This window comes from Melopsittacus undulatus, chromosome 1, assembly GCF_012275295.1.
Source record: "Melopsittacus undulatus isolate bMelUnd1 chromosome 1, bMelUnd1.mat.Z, whole genome shotgun sequence".
In the NCBI taxonomy this organism is placed as follows: Eukaryota; Metazoa; Chordata; class Aves; order Psittaciformes; family Psittaculidae; genus Melopsittacus; species Melopsittacus undulatus.
In genome coordinates this window covers 137,963,731-137,982,505 of record NC_047527.1, presented here as the reverse complement: position 1 = coordinate 137,982,505, position 18,775 = coordinate 137,963,731, and the positions used below count along the sequence as shown (strand labels likewise).

The 18,775-nt window shown below is 42.5% G+C and overlaps 2 protein-coding genes across 3 annotated transcripts in view; one reads left to right on the top strand and one right to left on the bottom strand.

Moving 5' to 3' along the window:
• Positions 1–6,621: 6,621 nt before the first annotated feature.
• Positions 6,622–14,343, bottom strand: FKBP14 (FKBP prolyl isomerase 14). The gene is made up of 4 exons (XM_005144440.4): positions 13,972–14,343; positions 12,013–12,164; positions 8,882–9,009; positions 6,622–7,812 (listed from the first exon to the last, which is right to left on the bottom strand). The coding sequence occupies exons 1-4, from the start codon at positions 14,166–14,168 to the stop codon at positions 7,654–7,656; spliced, it is 636 nt and encodes a 211-aa protein (XP_005144497.2). The 5' UTR covers positions 14,169–14,343; the 3' UTR covers positions 6,622–7,653.
• A 450-nt stretch (positions 14,344–14,793) lies between these two features.
• The window catches only part of PLEKHA8 (pleckstrin homology domain containing A8), a 30,123-nt gene continuing 26,141 nt past the window's right edge, over positions 14,794–18,775 (top strand). The window contains exon 1 of one of the 2 annotated variants that reach the window (XM_034064065.1): positions 14,794–14,935. In XM_034064065.1, the coding sequence (XP_033919956.1) occupies positions 14,896–14,935 (40 nt within the window). In that variant the 5' untranslated portion in view covers positions 14,794–14,895. The remainder of the gene's footprint in view (positions 14,936–18,775) is intronic. The other variant, XM_034064069.1, reaches the window with a different exon arrangement.

The window sequence follows — 18,775 nt, the reverse complement described above, 5'->3', positions numbered from 1 at the left end:
AGATTAATCTATGGAAACAGCTGCAGCTGTACATAAGATGTCATTGTAGGCACAACGGCAGGCTGAGGTGTCAAACTCTTATTCATGAGCCACAGAAGGTGACTAGTTTCTACATTGCACAAGTAACATGACAGAACACAACTACTTTGTGTCACAGGGACAGAAGATGAAGAGCTGCGAGGACTCAGGAGTCTAGAAACTTATCAGGAACAGCACTACACCACACAACTAAGCTGCTCTGTTGCCCATTCAGAAAGGTTGTTGCCTTCTGGAGTAATGATTTACCAAGAAAGTATCAGTTTCCTGATTTGTTTTCATAATTTTTGTATTTTTCCTTGTTTTAATTTACAGTAACCAGTGACAACATACTTATTTTCATAACTCTAAAAGGTATCAAAAGGCACATTTTTTAGTACTGGCTTATAAAATCTGTGAGCCTGGAGCTCTTTTTAGTGTGTTAGAACAGAACCTGTAACAATGAGGCTAAACCACTTAACAATAGCTTAAGACTCATAAACAACTGAGGTGGGTGGAAAAAGGAAACCTGTCATCCGGAGAAGATAAACCAGCAGTGACAACAAAGAAGCAGAAAATAGAGACAACAGCATTGCTTTCTTATGCAATGACCCTGTTTAATCTTCATGTATGCTTCCATTGTTAGAATGCTGCCTGTACAGAAATGCTGTAGCAGACAAATAAACTCGAAAAGGTGTCTCACTTCCCTCTGCAAGAAATGTGCCATAGTAACTATGTGCTATATAGTTACCCTTTATCAAAATTATATTAAAATTCAAGCATAGTGTTTCTGAGCTTAGCATTATTCATAAAATTGCAACAGCTTGAACATCAATACATAAACCAAAAAACAGTTCTAGTGATATAGGAGTTCACTAAAGTGACTACATACCTGAAGCAGCTTTGCATTTTCCATTAGTTTGTCAGGTCTGAATAATCTATGTGTAAATTGCTGTAAATTAAACCAAAGCACATAGGGAAAAGATCAGACAGTAATTCAAGGGACAGAAAATTCCACCACGTGATTTATCAGCCACCTGGTGCAGTTCAAACAGCACTCAATCAGGGGAAGTTAGCATCTTCTGATTAGTTACCACAGCAACAGGTCTGCTGAGTACACTTAGAAAGTTATGCATATGTCAGCATCAGCAACCTCTTTTCCCCTACCATACACAGTACACTGGGGGCTGTGAGCAGTGGCATGCTTTAAGGAGCTTGCCTCAATGATTAAATAGTTTTCCTTGTTCATGAAAGTGGTAAATATCTGCAGGTGGAAAGGGACATCTGATAACTACTTCAAACTTTCAAAACAAAGAAGTCCTTTTCAGTCCTGCACTTCCAAAGGACAAGAAAAAATATATATATTTTTTTTAGTCTACAGCTGAGTATCTCAGTCATTAAAGATCTCACATTTACATAAATGTCCTTGTCCACAACATACAACTGGGTAACAGTAGTTCATAGATGGGGAAAATAACAAAGCTCAAACTGTATTGTACATTTCATGCTGCTTGCATGTTATTCCTTATGAATGTATTTTAATAAAGAGATGTCTACCATAAATTACTCAGGAGTTTTTGAACTTCCTTATATTAGATGTGGATGCCAGACAAGAAAAACTAGGTAGTACAGAATCTATTCTCCCTATATCCCCTGCCTATTCCATCTGTAATTTCCCCCCCAGCGCAAGAGCCCCAAGCCTGCTCTTGGCTTTACCCTCAGGCGGTGGTGTGACAATGCAAACCTGACACTGACATAGCCCTGTGCTGCCCTCCCGCAGCTGCCTGCTCAAGAAGCAAGGTGTGAAAGCTCAAAGCCACCAGAGGTCTGGCAGAGCATATTAATTGGTGCTGAGAGCCCACCTCATCAGCCCACCTTCACACAGCTCCATCACTGGATGGAGGGCCGGTTGTAGCTGTTTCCAAAGGGTGCTATGGCTCAGGCTAGCAATAACAGGATGTGGTACCAAATGAGTAGAAGCATCGACTGTTTCTGCTCCATACGTGCTCCCACTGCAGTTTGTGGCTGTTCGTCAGCTGCAAGATGAGCAACACGTGTCTGGGAGCCTTGCTTCAGACTGAGTTCTGCAGAGGCACAGCACCGAGTTATTTCAGAGGGCAAGCCTACATCGTGATGCCCATGTGACTATGTTAAGCCCAGCTTTTAACCTAATAATAGTGACACTGACAATGAGGACATGATGGCACATAAGGGCCACAATACTGTATGCAAATGTAACTTCTTACCTTCTGTTAAAAGGAACATTGCCAGCCTTACCTCTCTTAGTGGTCAGCACTGCTGAGTAAAACACAGCAAGTAGTAATTTTCTTTAAGCTTGGATTAATCCGTTAGCTATTGCCCTATAGATTCCGTATCCCAAGATGAACACAGGGCCACCAAAAACAGTCTGCATTGTATTTATGGAATGAAAACCTGTTCTCTAAAGACATATCCCAGCAGATTAGAGAGACCAGAGTTAAGCTGTGCTATTTACTCCCAGAGAGAAAGCAGGCAAGCACGCAAAAGAAATAGGTTTTACTTAGTTCACTATTCAGGGAAAGAGGCAGAAGAGGAAACATCAGTTGCTTTAAAGAAATCTCAATGGCAGTAACATCTAAGAGAACAGGATTGATTTAATGCTTTCAGTCTGACTCCCAGATGGGAATCAATTATCCTGCATCATTTAATCTCCTTAAGCATGGCATGACACAAACTAGAAATTAGAAGCATTGTATCTAATATGAAGAGCAGTTCTCAATGGCAGCTAGCATCAGTCTCAGATTTTTTAGAGGGAAACATAACTGAGAATTGGGAAGCTCTGAAGAGCTGGCTACACTAGCTTTCCACAATTAGCTCTTCAGATTTTAGAAGTGAATTTGTTCATTGTTTACCTAATGGAGATGCAGAATGAAATAAGGGAAAATAGAGAAAGGGCGAGAAGGAAAAAACAGGAGGAAGGTAGAAAAGGGAAAGAATGGAAAAATACTATCCTTGTGAACAACTTCCAACCATCCATCAGGAATGTTGCCTTCACAAACTTTGCACATTACTTGTCTGACAAGTTCCAAACTATCCTTTATGTTCATGGCAAATTTCTCAGCAAAACCCATCTCCTACTTTTTTTTACATCATTGATAAGGATAGAAATACCACACTACTCCTAAGTGGGTGCAACCCCTAGCTAAACCAGCCTGCTTTTGGAACAGAACCTCCTAGAATGAAGAAGTGTGATATAAGAGGTAGTTCTATCTGAATCCCCTCCAGACTGGGAGGGCTAATAATGAAGGCCCTTATCTCTGTACAGGCAAGTTTCCTACTGAGCTTTTCAACTAACATTTCTTGTGTGAAACTGTTTACACAATCAAGCACAAGCATAAAACCAGAAGCAGGATAGCTAAAGAAATATCCTTTTGGCAAAGAATTGTTTTTCCTATGTACCAGCAGAAAACTAGGGCACAGAATGTAAGCACTACGATTAACTTTCAGGAGAGGCTAAAATTATCCAGGATTATACAAATAGATGCAGTTTGTTTGTTTCGGTGTTGTTGTTTTTATTTTCCTGGTACTAAAAACAATTCAGTGTCAAAGACAAAGCAGTTTGGGATACTGGGTTTTGGCTTTTTTTTGTAGTTTCTTTTTTTTCAAGACCTCTATGACGAGGCCAATGTATTTTTTGGAAGCAAACTCAACATACCTGAATATTCTTTAATGGATCTTGGAAGTATGAATTTAAGCTTTGTGCTAAGAGTAAAAATCCATATAGGATCTAGCTGAAGCAGTGATTTCTAATCAAAGTCAGACCAAGAGCTAGATTCATTATTTGCAGTACCTGCCAATGTTCTTTCTTCCAAGTAAGCAGATACCAGAGAAACTAGGAAACAAAATCTTTTGTATTTCTCACATTGCTCTGTAAGAAATACAAAAACACACACCACTGATTTTGCTCCTTTTCCTCGAATTTTTCTCCTCTTCCTAGAATGTCCCAAAGCAATGAGCTCTCCCCATCCTGCTGATACTCACCTGCCATCTGAAACTGGGATGTCTGTATTAAGTGATAAACCACTTTGTATCTAACAGCAGAAACAATGGGGGGTGTGGGAAGCACGTATGACAAACACAATTGTAATTTAAAAGCTGACCTGTACCACCCATTTTTTACACTGAGGTACTCAGGAAATACACTATGGATCATATTTGTTCTAAATGTCATGAAGAAAAAGCTATGGTAGCAGTTTGATATGTACTTAACACTGCAATTTTATGACTGTCACATAAAGCACTCACCAAAACAACTCCACACTGGGAATGTTATTGGCAGCACAAGGACATAAGGTACTGAAAAGCAAAGACTTAAGACCCGATAAAGTGATTCCTTCATTTTCAACACTGTTTGCCTTGTCAGTTGATCTTGAAGAAGAAAGCTTTAAAAAACATTTCAGACTAAAAGCACCACTTCCTGATACTGTACCTACACAAGGCAGCAACTCCCACTGTAATTGTTAGGTTGCGGCTGTGAATGACAGGCTGCAGTTCTAAAAGCCATCAGTACATATTTTCCTATATAACCACAAAACAAGAAATGTATAAAGAATACCCTAAGAACAGGGGGAAAGAGCACTGTATGGAACCCTCTCCACTTTTTCAAATGCTGCATTTTAATGACACACAATGAGGGTTTGTTTCTTCTTCAATACACCTTGCACTTCACACACAAGCTAGCCAAAATGCTGCTGGGTGCCACTGAAGTTCCAATACTCCTCATCCCCTCAGGGGACAGGCAGCTAGCTGCCTGCTCCTGCTCTCCTGCAGGTAGCTAGCTGGCTCCTGCTGGCACTGCAGCACAATGCCTGTGAATTCACAAACAGATGCAACTGAGGTTAAGATAAGCAGTGCTATTTCTACCTAAAAAATCCCTTCATCTTCACAGAAGGACGGTAACAATAGCAAACAGTAAAAATGTTGAAGTGGCTTCCCAAATCTGCTGCTGATCCTGCACTTTTGAAATCTTTTTTCAGTTCCATTTCAGAATAACACAGCTACCAAGAGCACTAAAACCAAAGCCCATCCACTCATCCAGCATAAACCAACATGCAACATCAAACAAAACACCTTGGACCTGCAGCTTTAATGCCTGCTGGCATTAACAACTTACCTCCATGTTCACCAACAGTTATTTTTATGAAATGCTTTAAAAAACTAAGCAGCAGATAATGCATATGTGCATTTCACAGCATTCACCAGCTCCGAACTCCTATTAATACAAAGGAAACAACAGTTGCCCTTTACTGAAGGCACATACTGGCACTCCATTTTAAGCTTAGCTTTTTATATATTTGGTTAGTCATCTGGGCTAAGTTTAATTTCATGATTTTATGCTTTTATTTTCCTGCCAGATGTTTAGAAAACACACTAAACATTGCAGTCACCTGAAACCCTGACAAACGCAATGCAAGTCTCAGTTCCACTTCTCTCAGTAGTGCACACACAGTATTTCCCCTTTGGCTGGGTACCTGCCAGTTCCACATCCTAGACAAGGCTGCCTGAAGGGTAAACTTCATACACTACCAGCCCTCCTTGCTCTAGGCTATGCTTATTGCTTAGGCTCCCCATGTAGTCAATAGAGTTGAACTATTTGGTAATGCTTCTGTCCTAATACAACATGAACACTATATACTTGTGATGTGTTGCTCCCAGATACCAGGTGCTCTGGTGACCATAGGGTAAATCAACATACCCAGCACAGAACATGCAAGCAACCTTGGGAAAGCTGAAATCAGGCAAATTTAACAAGGAGAAAAAAATATCAATGTGCAAAATCACAGCTGGTACAAAGAGCTAAAATATTCATTATTCCCTCACAATACAAGAATCAGGATTGGCAACAAGCCTAAAAACCAAAAGTTTCCAACACTATTCTACTGTGAAAATCATTGCCATGGGACATTCAAGAAAACTAGATAGCATTGAGGAAAGACCTAAAGGTTACTGAAAACAAAATAGGTGGCCACAATTCCAAGTAGGCCATAAGCCACAGAGTATCAGAAGGAAAAACAACAAAACCCACAAATCAAAACTCCGAACTATTGCATGCCTTTACTTGACACATTTTTTCTGCCAAAACAGACAATAACCTGTAAGATCCATATGCAGTCGAACTGTTTAATAAGGTAGTCTTCTAATACTTGCTTGCAACACTAGGTGGCAGGGAAAATACCTACCTCATCTATAGCATCTGAATGCAGAATCTCACTTGGCAATTCTTTACTGTGAGGGTGGTGAGACTGGCACAGGTTGCCCAGAGAAGCTGTGGCTGCCCCATCCCTTGAAGTGTTCAAGGCCAGGTTGGATGGGAGGTTGAGCAACCTGGTCTAGTGGAAGATGTTCAGAGCCCCATGTGTTACTGGTGCCAGAACAGAGGCCAATTCCTTCCCCTGAGTTACCCTGCCCTCTCATTTAAGAGACCATAGAAATTGCAGAATGATTCTTCCTCTCCAGAAACAGTTTAAACACATGCAAATTGGAGTCAAATTCCTCATGGTCTCCACCTTCATGAACCTTCATGAAAACACAGTACTAACATTTACCTCATGCCTCTATTTTTCTAAAAAAAAAAAGTCACTTTATTATTTAAAATTCACACCATTTGTGTGCTACTTGTGCAAATACTGCAAAGGGGAATGACGAAACAAGTTCTGCAACTCAGGCAGTCACAAAGCAGGCAAGCCAATGCGGACTGTTCTTCAGGCCATACTGATCCTCCTGTCAGGATGCTCTTCCCCTTCTGGATATGGGAAAAACTTCAGACTTGTAACATTGTGCTCAACATCTTCCTCAAAACTTGGAAGGGACTGGTATGACCTTTCTTCATGAATGCAAGCTCTGAGTTTCAAAACAAATGTAAAGGATATCACCTCTGCACTGCAGCATAATTTGCTATTTTCCAAATTACAGACATTTCCTAGAATCTTGCTGACATTAAAAGTGAAAGTCTGACATTTAACTCCTATTTTGTTCATGTAATATAAAGAAAAATGCAGACAATTATTGGTTGCTAATACTTTACCTTTAGAGAGACTTTCAAGAGCAAAATCAGGACAGGGTAGTCATTCATCTCATTCAACTTTGTATCAGTTTCTCAGCTGTATAAAGAGATGCTGATGCTTTTCTAGTGCATCTTTCTAAAATCTGCAGGAAAAAAAGGTCAGCACACTACTTTTTAACCAGTGGCACTCAAGAAGGAAGGGCAAGTAATTTAGCCCCAGAGTAGAAATCATACATAAAGGAGTCGCTGAAAGTGATCTTAAACACACAAACAAATCACAGAAAGGCACTGAACTGGATTTTGATTTTCACAATGTTTGGTAACAGTAAAGTTTGTTTCATTTCTGAAAAATAAGTTAATACAAAATTAAAAAAAAACTGATGTGCAAGTCTTTTCTGCATAAAAGGAGGCACATTTCCATACTTCAAAATAGTTTAAAACATTTGTCCATAATGAACAGAAATTCTTTTATATAAACAAATAGCGTTTCTTTGCCGACAGCAACTGTCAACTCCAAAACACAGAATTAAGTCAACAAGAGAACCAGACAGTCTGAGTCACTGCCATTTGTGTCAAAAAAATTATGCCACCCTTTTCTACAGCTCATCATGCTTGTATGTGAATTCCCTTGCAGATATAAACCCATCACTGTCTTCATCTTCTTTATCAAATATGTCTTCAACCAAAGCATCATGCTGGGTGTCATTGACCACTGCTCCATGCCTCTCAAATTCTTTCTTCAAGTAAATTTTCACCTATTAGACAAAAGGTGAGAGATAATGTTTTAGGCTTGTGAAAGGATTATTACAATGTAAAGGATTGTACTATTAGACAATAGATACCTTCCTTCCTATGCCACTGCCAAAGCAATACTTGTCTGGCTGGTTCTGCAGCCCTGATCAGTGATGGAAGACTCCAGTAATATAATTGACAGTAAAACTAGGAAAGCAGTTGCCATACCTTTATGCTATCTGACTGAAACATGAACCAGGAAAACCTGTCATCCGGTGTCTATACAATAAAGTATAAATAGCTAGGCAGAAGTTATCAGGTACCGATTTGATCAGGCCCTCAAAGAGCTTTTTCACATCCTAGCACTTTAACAAACCAGTAGATGTAAACAGCCATCCCAAATATATACAAAAATCTGTCCACAATCTCAGTGTCTTCTGCTGTCATGGGAACTACATTAATAAGGATTTATTTCTAGACATCTCAATATTGAAAGACAAAGATTTGAGGTAGCTTTTAAACAGACTAGTGGAACAGTCATGTACACTAAGCTAGTTACTAAAGGTGAGCTGATATTGAAAAATAAAGAAATCTACTGGTAAGGTGCAAGAAAATATGCGAGCTGAGGCCATGCAAGAAAGGCAAAGCACACACAGGAGCTTAATTGTTGAGCCGGGAATTCAAGAACATTCAGCAGCAGAGATACCAACAAGAAAGGCATAAAACAAAGTCAAAAAAAAGCAGAGAGCTGGAAAGCAGCAACATAGAAAAAGTTATCTTCGAGGAAGAACAAAGACCCACCCTTTCTCACATGACTGATGATCACCTGGCCAGCAATGACTTTTTGGGTGTCTTACCATTCACAGTATCAGTTCAGTAGTTATGCTAACAAATAGTTACCCATATTGTGCATCACTCAATAAATAACTGCCTTAAGCATTCTTAAATATCGTGTATTCTGCTTGCAGAGTTACTCTGTGCACGGTAGTAGGTAAAAATCTAAATTACCTTTAGATGCCTCCCTCAAGTTAAGCTTTCCCTTTCCACTATCCCATCCTGTTAGTTTTGCTCACAGAAGGGTAACCCACTCACCTCTTGCTTGGACAGTTTCCAGTCATCATTAAGATCCATCTCTTGGAATGACTCATGGGATCGTGGTCCATTCCTAATTTCTAGAAGGTCAATGTTGAAAATCAGTGTACTCTCAGGTGGAATTTTTCCTGCCCAAAACGGTAAACATGAAGAAAAGTTAAAAACTTAAAAAAATACATATTCAGTGCCATGCAAAAAGCAAAATACCTCAGATAAATATTCCAGTAATCCTAGTACTTTAAAAGAATCCTTCAACTGGAACTGAAGAGGATAAGTAACTGTAACAGTGATAACTATTTCAGACCATAGCCTGGACCCTGAGCAGCCCTTAGAGCACACATACAACTTGAGATGCAACTAGGTTTGTGAGAGATGAGTACATGTTGATGTGAGCTCATATTCAACAGTCATCATCACAGGTTTATCAGACCAACGTTCTTGAATTTTTTATTTTCATGGCCAGAGCCAGATAAAGTGGAAAACAGTGAAGGAGACTGTACAGCCAGCCAGCTGGCCACCACTGCAACTTACAGCCAAGACTGATGGACAGGGTAGCAAGAAGGGAGAGCCCAGTCCTCCTGACACACCATAAACCCACCAGTGTCCAAATTCTTCTTCACTGCCAACAAACACCTTGCACCTGGCTAGTCTGGCACTGGAAAAATTCTTCCTGCAGAGAAAGCCAGGAGGCCAGCAATGCTGTCAGTATTCCATAGCTGCACAGGGAACTGAGCCATTTCCAAACACACAGCAAAAACTAAGTACGTAAATCTGCCCAAAGACATGTGTTGGCATCATGCCCTTTCTGATGCAGCTGAACAAACTGGTCACTTCCTAAAAGCACCAAGGACCACTCCCCCCTGTGTCACCACCCCTCATGGATTCCAGTTTATCAGACATTGGTATTTACAGTGCTGTAATATGCCTTCATGCCAATGGCTGAAGCTCCTGTCAAAGACCTTTCTGCACACCACTTTCCTCCTTATATAGAAAAGGGCTGAATAGGACCAAATATATTTCTGTATTGGCCAGCAGTATCCCCCAAAAATATTCCTGTGCCTTCAGAAGACAGGGGGAAAAAATAATCCACTTCTTGTATTTTGGAGCTATGGTGTTAAATACACCCTGAACTGCAGCAGTAAACAGCCTTGTTTATTTTCTGGGATTGAATAAATTTCTGGGATAAATAAATGTGCATAAACTTCTGGAAATACAGGGCACAGTGGCCTGCTTAGAGTTTGGAAGACAGGTAATTTTTCTGAGTGCTACAGAAAAAGGCATCTGACTCACCATTTAAGTCAGCAAGTAAGGTGGGAGGCTAGTGAAATTATGTGCATTCAGAGGAAAGCATGAAGAAAATGGAGTAATTTGGTCTTCAAGGGCATAACTTGAATATAGCAACATAATTATTTTCAAGTACTTCAAAGTGTTCCCAAAGCAAGTAATTTCTCACAGCAGTAGCAGTATTTACTTGTTCAACCTTCTTTCACTAGCACAGAGGTGAAGTTTGCAAGTCTCCCAAGAACTGTAGTGCTTTACATATTAATCAAGGCAATTAGTCTGTGACAACTGTGAATACTGCAGCATTTAGTATCTCTTGGTGGAAAGTTACAGTTGTGCCCTGCATACCATCAGCTGACCACAAGTTTTGTGTTCTCTACTAGAAACATGATTATTTCCAATACTATCTCTTGAAACCAAGGCTTCTAGAAAAAAAAAATGTTTTAGAAGGATACTTTCAAGAAAGGAAGGTATGGAGTATACTGCATGTATGGAGTACTATGTATCATGGAGTAATATGGACTATTACTTAGCCAATGTTCAGCCTAGTTGCCTGAAGATCCAGACATGTAAACACTCCTCATTTCTAAAACAGTCTCAGATTAATGGGAGAGGACAGCAACAGGAAAGACTGCATGTTCCAAGACATTTATCCTTTCTGCTTTGGAACTTTGTATTACCTTAGGTCATTGTGATAACTGTTGTCAGTTAATAACTGCTTCAATAAAAGTTAACTAAAACAAACCCCATAAAGCAGAAAAAGCAACCATCATAGAATCATAGTTAGGGTTGGAAAGGACATTAAGATCATCAAGCTCCAACCCCTTTGCCATGGGCAGGGACACCTCACACTAAACCGTATCACCCTTCATCCAACCTAGCCTTGAAAACTGCCAGGGATGGAGCACCCACAACCTCCCTGGGCAACCCATTCCAGTACCTCACCACCCTAACAGTAAAGAATTTCTTCCTCATATCCAATCTAAACCTCCACTGTTTAAGTTTCAACCTGTTACCCCTTGTCCTATCACTAAAGTCCCTAATGAATAGTCCCTCACCAGCATTTCTGTAGGCCCCCTTCAGATCGTTCAAGCTGTCACTCATTTAACTGTGAATTCCAGATTTGGCCCTCCTATTGAAACAGGAATCTAGAAATGTTTGAAAGGAAACCCCAAACTCATCAGTAGTAACTAGGTTGAGAAAACAGGACAAAGAATACTTTTATCTGTTTGTACACCACTCAATACATTTCCAGTAGCTGTCAACATGACCACTCATGTACCTTACCTATCTTACTGTCCAAACTGAAAATAGCTAAAAAAGGGAAAGAATTAAGTGGCCCTGTATGAAATAGTAAGTGGTGACTTTTCACTGTATCAGATGAGAAAAGCAGCACCACAGGGAGTTTCTTATGGTTCTAAACGACACCTGTGAGCAAGAATGAGGCTTGTACATTCCCATTCATGAAGTAGTACCACAAACAGAGATGCAACAGCCAAAAAGCCAACCGTTACCTAAGCAACCACTTCCATCTTGACTGTAAAAAGGGGGAAAAAAAGCAAAGGAAAATAAAAAAAGGAAGGCACTGTTGAGCACAGCACTAACAGAGAAGGCACTCAGAACATACCACACAGCAGCTACCATCAATTCCTGGGCTTTTTTCCTGCATTCGTTATGTAACCACTTAAGGGTTGCTTCTGCAGAAAATAAATCAGTGAGAAAGAGCACCTGACTCCATCAATTCTTATTTAATGGAATCAGCCTGGAAAGCTTGCTCACCTCTTAGTCCAAGAATAACAGTAAAATACAGAGATTAAAAACAATTAAGGGAAGGACTTTGGGTGTTTTACCTTTCCCTTCTTTCCCATAAGCAAGGGCTGGTGGAATAGTTAGCTTCCGCTTCTCTCCCACACACATGTCCTTCAAACCTTTGTCCCAGCCTTTGATAGCTTCCCTTATGCCAAGTGTAAACCACATAGGTTGCCCATTGTTATGCTTATGACTGGAAAAGAACAGAATAAAGCAGTCTTTAGACAGCAAGTTCCATAAAAGGTATGTGGAGCACATGGAATATACTCAGAGCATTGGTACATGATTAAAAACACACCACTATTTGGCACCTTGGCATTTCTTATATGAAAAACACAGACTTTTAAAGTCTTTAAACCTACAGCTTGCATGAGAAGATTGCTTAAGAAGTAGGAATAAAACAACATCTACATGGTGTTTTTATGACACTAAACAACCTGAATACCCACCTTCACTTCCCTGATCACCTATTTCCACTTTGAAACTGATCAGACTAGAAAGGCATTTCTACTTCAAAATCTACATTCAAGACCATGCATATTCTTTGGTAAATTGCAAATCAAAACCCAGTTTGGTCATGATTACAATATACCTTATAACATGCTCAGAAGAACTGGCCACATCTCTTCCAAAAAAGCCATGGGGAAATAAAAAACAGCTACATGACAGATTGTCTAGAAAAAAAACAGAAACAAATGCATGCAAGACATTCAAGTTTTAAAAAGACAGACAAGGCCCTTTCCCAGTTTAACCAGATGGTACACCAGGACTACTTTCACTCTACCGACACAGTTTTAAAAGCTCGATTTACTAGTTATGCAGGAAAGGTACTTAACAAGAAAACAGCACTTACAGAAGTTAGTCAGCAGCAAAAACTTAAGAGTGCCACTATAGCTCCTTTTAGAGAGGCAGGTTAACTACAAGAGAAAATTAGTGAGATTTTAGTTTAATGGCCTACAAGAGACTAAACATGCAAAACACTGACTTTTTCAATACGTTCCATACAAGCAGATTTCAGACGTGGCCTACAGACACTTTAGTATTTTGCTGTCTCCCGCTATTAACACTTCGCTGATGTTTTACGGGAAAAGCGCCATTAGCAAGCAGTTGCAGGCTCTTAGCACTCCCTCGACTTTCTGGTTTCTCCTCCTGCTTGCATTACTGTGGCTCTGGTATGTTGATTTGTCTGGTCGGGGGCCGGTGAAGAATCCGCCGTTTCAGTAATGAAAAGCTGTCATTGTGCTGCCAGTAGCGGACATATATATATATATATATATATATATATATATATACACACACACACACACACACTTGTTTGTGTTTTTTTAAATTAGAAGTTTGCTTTAGAAATTCGTGCACGGAAGAAGACTTTAAATTAAACTACCGATATCATAAAGCGAATCCTCCATCCAAATTCCAGCAGAGAACGCTTAACATCTCCCCCTTTTAACAAACCCCACACGGCTCTGCTTTCTACAGACTAACCAGAAAAAAAAGCTAAACAAGGTTTCTTTTATAGCCTCGGTTTGGCAAACGGGAAGGAGGTAAGTTTTACTACTGGTGTTCATCTTAAATAGCATTGCGAGCCAATGATTCCTAAACTGCCAAAGCATAAAGGTAAACCAAACTTTCTGAGAACAGGTGGTGGTGGCAAGGGTCTCACTGACAGGTTTCTGCAGCGTTAAGCTATTTTAATTAAATAGCAAATAAGCTCCAGGGCATGCCATGAACACACATCCACTGCTTTTGCTTTCTTGCGCGCAGGCAAACGCAAATTTTGGGAGGAAGATGTAACTGTATAAATAAAAATCCACCCGTCCTCAACAACACTCCTTACAGAGCTATGAGGGATGGACTGCTGTGAGGGGTGCGGATGCGGGCCGCCAGAAGAGATCACCTACATGAAAATAAAGGTATGTATCGAGAGGTATAGCGGTGTTTCCCGCTGAAGCTCACCCACCAGCGCACTCTAAGGCGGGCCGCCGGGGCGAGCTACTTACGTGGAGTGAAACATGGATCCATCCCTCTCCAAGTAGCCCTCGTAGTGAACCAGCATCATGTCCCCCCACTTGGTCCTCCTGTGGCAGATGAACGGCTTCTGCAGCACCTCCACCTTCACGTCAGCCGCAGGGATCAGCGCCGCGGCCGCGCAGCGCAGCACCGCGCCCAGCAGTAGGGCCCGCAGCAGCGCCGCCATCGCCGCTCCGCAGCCAGGGCCCACCTCAGCACCTCGGGGCCGCCATCCCGCACCCCTCGCCCGGGAGGCAGCGGCCAGGGCCGGTGCACGGCCCCACTCGCCCGGCCCGCAGACGTGGCAGCGGCTCTTGCAGGGAGCAGCCCCAGGCTTCCGACGGCCCAGAACCCGGGGTGAGCCCTCTGATTGGCTCACCTGAGAGCGAGCCCAGCAAAAGCAGCCATCCATTGGGGCACGCCCCTGTTCGTGCCTCAGTTTGCCCAATCAGCGGCAGCGCTCCGTGCGAGTGGGCGGGCCCTGGGGCTCCAGGAAGCAAACGTTAGAGAGCGGGGGAGCCCGGCGGACCGCTCACACAAAAGAGCCGGCTCCTGCCGGGCGCCGATTGGGCGGTGCTCTCACCGACGGCGGGTTTTGATTGGCTGACGTAGGCCACCTGCTTTGGGCGGTCTGCTCCTGCTCCCCTCCTCCCCTCTCTCTGTCACATGGGCTGCGATTCCTGGAACTGTTTGCGTTTGCGTAGCGCTGCGGGGTCGTTCTGTGGGTGTGCGGCTGCGCTAGAAGCGTGGCGGCGGTGGGCCGGCTCGGCGGTAGGGGCCGGGCCGGCTCTTGCAGGAGGGCGGTGCCCCGCTATGGCCCTGTGTGCCGGCGGCGCGGTGGGGCGCGGGCGGCGGTGGGCAGCGTGACTCCGCCGGGGGGCGGCCGCGCTGCATGGGGGCGGGAGCCGGCCGCCATGGAGGGGGTGCTGTACAAGTGGACCAACTACCTGAGTGGTGAGTTGCTGCCAGTCCTCAGCCCCCGCGCTGAGCGGGCTTCCCCAGCGTGGTGCCCTCCTCTGCTTTGTGTGTGTATTGGCTGAGTGTGGATCAGCGCTGACCCCGCCGTGCTGGGGACCAGTCCCGGCTCACCCAGCTGCGCTGCTACATGACAACCGCCCAGCACTGGTGGAGGCGTTGGACCCGCTTGTGGGGGGGTCCGTGGGGTGGTGGGTTGGCGTTAGGGGTTGTTCTGGATGCGCTGGGTCATACTCTCCAGTGAACTTCCCCTGTGAAACTTTGATTGTTCTTATGGAGGCGCTGTGGGGAGTTGGGGGAATCCTAGAGCTGGGAGGAAAAGGTGTCGGCATTAAATCACACTTGGGAGGTTTGGGTGAAAATGCGTTGAAAACAAGAAAAGAAAGAACAGGAACTGTCCTGCTGGCGTTAGGCCCAGATTGTAATTTTGGGGGTGTCCCCGTGCCGTGGGAAGTTTGACTTTGTTAGCAGACTGGAAACAGCCGTACATGGCCAGGGGTTGTTCAGCGGAGGTGGTGGGGTTAGAAATGCTGTAAAGGCAGGGAGGATCGGTGCCACCTGTATTCCTGTGGGACGTCCACCGCTGGATGCGTTGGAGTCGGGGGTGGGGGGGACTGACTGTAATTTAGGCTTATAAAACCTCTCTGTGGGTTGTTGAAGCAGTTTGGATACTTGATGGTCAAAGAAAAATAACCACGACCACGTTGACATTGCCATGTGCAAGTTCTGCGCGGTAGTGTATGTATGAGGGCTGCCTTCTTGCTGGAGTTTCTTAGAGAGGCTGGAACAGCTGCATCTCTCCGGTTCCTTGCGAAAGTGTAGGAAATCGGGATTAAACAAAGAAAAAGCTGAAGTACAAGCAAGTGGTGAATTCATGTGGCAGGGGGATGGGGAGAGCGGTGCATGAGGCTGGACTTATTGGTGTGCTGGAAGACTGCTGCAGCTTTTCCCTTCTAGGCAATATGTGTTCTGAGAAGGGAATCAAAATTTGTCAGGTCTCAGTGAATAGACATAGATTTTTATTTATTTATCTATTTTTTGCTTTTGAGTGATAGAGCAAGTGGCTTGGCTTTTCCATTCAGTTTGTAGAACTCAGGCTATGGTAGGCAGGCTGGAACTAGATGATCTTAAGGGCCTTTCCAACTGTTACTATTCTATGATTAGTTCTTTCACCATATTAAAACATCTGTGGTTACATTTATCTGTGTGTTTTTCTTTGCATTGCTTAAATGCTGGTATGTATTTGGAACCCTCGCGCTTGCTTTTGTGCCATGAGACCCGGGGAATGTTTGTCTGTGGGAACCAGTGCATTTGTAGAGAGAGGACTGACAGGCATTTGGCATTGTAGTATTTGTGCCCAAGTGAGTGTGTGGTAGGATCAGTTGGACTTGTCTTCTGATGATAAGATGAAGCCTAAGAACCGGAAGTATACCTGTTCCATCAATATTAATATTTTTTCTTTTGCTAGCCGCTCTGATACACATTTTCAACCGAAATGACCCTTCATGAAGAAGGATGATGGTTTGCAAACCTCTCTCTAACTGAATGCAGACGGAGGGAATATCTTTTCTTCAGATATATGAGACTTGCATCTGCTAAAAACTAATGGAGGTTTTGTTCTCAACAGAGAAAGTCTGTGGTGGAGGATTGATGCATCTTTCTGATTGCTTTGCTGAAATTTGACTCTCATAAGTGTGGTGGTCAAGGTCACTACGTGCCTTTTAGGTTGTAGAAGATGTCATGTGTTTGAGAACAAAAAATTTGTTGCTCTGCAAGCTAACTGTGCTTACATGCGCTTTCTTTTGGCATGAAATGAAGAATTCCTGCCCTGAAGCCATGAAGTTATAAATCTATGCAATGATGAAAAAAAAAAAACCCACATGCTGGAATGTGGCATTTATTGAAGCAGTAGCATAGAGCTGGGGAGTGAGAGACAGGAAAGCCTCCTTTCAGGGATTAAGGGAACTAAGAAGGTTCAACAGGTCATCCAGAACAGCATTTCTGCCAATATTATGCCCCCAGTATGCCTTTCCTCTTCACCAAGGTTAATTAATCTGGTGCTGCATAGTGTAAAGGATGTATGCAAAGGGCATGGAAAATGTATATAATCTCCGTATGTTGGTATGTGCCTGTGCTAGTAACACAGTGCTGATATAAACAAACACAGCAGGTATCTTACAAACTTTCCTCTTCATAACAAAGGACACTTTTGTTTCACACGGAGAGGAGATAAAACGTTCATGAAGAACAAGCTTCTGACTGTCGAAAATGAGAAATGCTTTCCCTTCTTGCTGTGAAAGAGGAACTGATATGACTTTGTTGGTGATAGAGTCTTTTGGTTTTATAACATCACCGTCATGAGAGGTCAAGTCTACATTGACCTATTTCCCCCTGGCTCTTGGGCAGGGAGCTAGATCTGTGTTGTAAATTACATAGTTATTGACAGCAAGAGCATTTTAGAACTAGGAAACAAGTTTGGCTTTCTGTAGGCAAAGAAAGCATAGCATGATTGCCAACAACTGAAAGATAGATTAGCTTGTTTTACTGCTCAAACAAGTTATCTTGTTTATAACAAATGCACTTGTTTGCTTTATATAGATTAGGGTTAATTGAATTAGGGTTTTTCCTCTGGTGTTGATCCTGAGCTCATGTTGTGGTTTCTATATGCAGGGGTTCCAGTACTGCCTCTGAAATCTCTTGAGTTCAGAGAACTGAGATTTTAGAATTTTTCTCCCCACTAATGCAGTGGCCACCAGATAGTGATTTCTCAGTGTCATCTTTTAAGTGAAGTGTGCCAGCTTTGCATTGGATATGCATGCATACAGGTTTAGCCTATAAAAACCCACTTGGGATCTTGTGTTTGTAATAAATGTGTCCTGAGATTGCTCTCATCTGTGTTGCCTCCCCAGCCTGGTTAAAACTTTAAGAGAGGAGGGAATATTGCAAGAAGAGTTACTGTTGATGTAGAAAGTGTGATAGCACTTTTTCACTTGGGCAAGTATATGACGCCTCTGCAAACTTCAAATTATAAATCCTAAATATCCCCAGAGCTGGGTGACTTACATCCTGCAGGCACTGTTGGCCTCAGCTGAGCCTGCAGTCAAAGTATGCAATGCAACTTGATCTTAAAAAATTCCAAGACTTTACCCTCTGACAAAACTCTATCTAACGTTAGCATTGCACAGCAAAGGTTGTGGAGGCTAGGGATGGGTTTATTACATGGATAAAGGGAGTGTAACACTTATTTCAGTTTTTTATTGTAGTAAGCAGTTGAAGTGATAAAAGTATTGCCCAATACCTTCAGTGTAGCTCCCCAGTCTGTTGTGCTGCCACTGCCTGTGGTCCTGGCTGAACATAAAATATTCTGCTGTGGACAGCAGCAAAGCAGATCCTGGCTACAGTGTTGTAGCAGGACTGGTCTCAACCTAGGGGATGCTGCAGGCAGAACAAAGAAAGGAGAGAGTAGAGGTGAACTGCACCTGAAGGCTGCTCTCTGCTGTTTGGAAGCTCTTTCCCACAGGACTCTGAACTCAAGCTCCAATTCATATTCTTTGTTAAGCATACCTTCTGATTAATAAAGCAGATTTGTCTACTCTTTGGAGATTGCCTTGTAAAAATTATCTGCAATTTTTATTTTTCATCAGGTTTATGGAATGAGTAAGCTATTGCTTACCCACAGGAAAATAGAGCATGGAGTTGGGGAATACCTTTCTTCAGTGGTGTGTGTGAGAGCTTGGCGCTTTCAAGTTAATTCCTCCTACACACCCTGCTGAAATTCAGTTCAGTTCAGATATTCAGCTTAGGCACACATCACGTGGG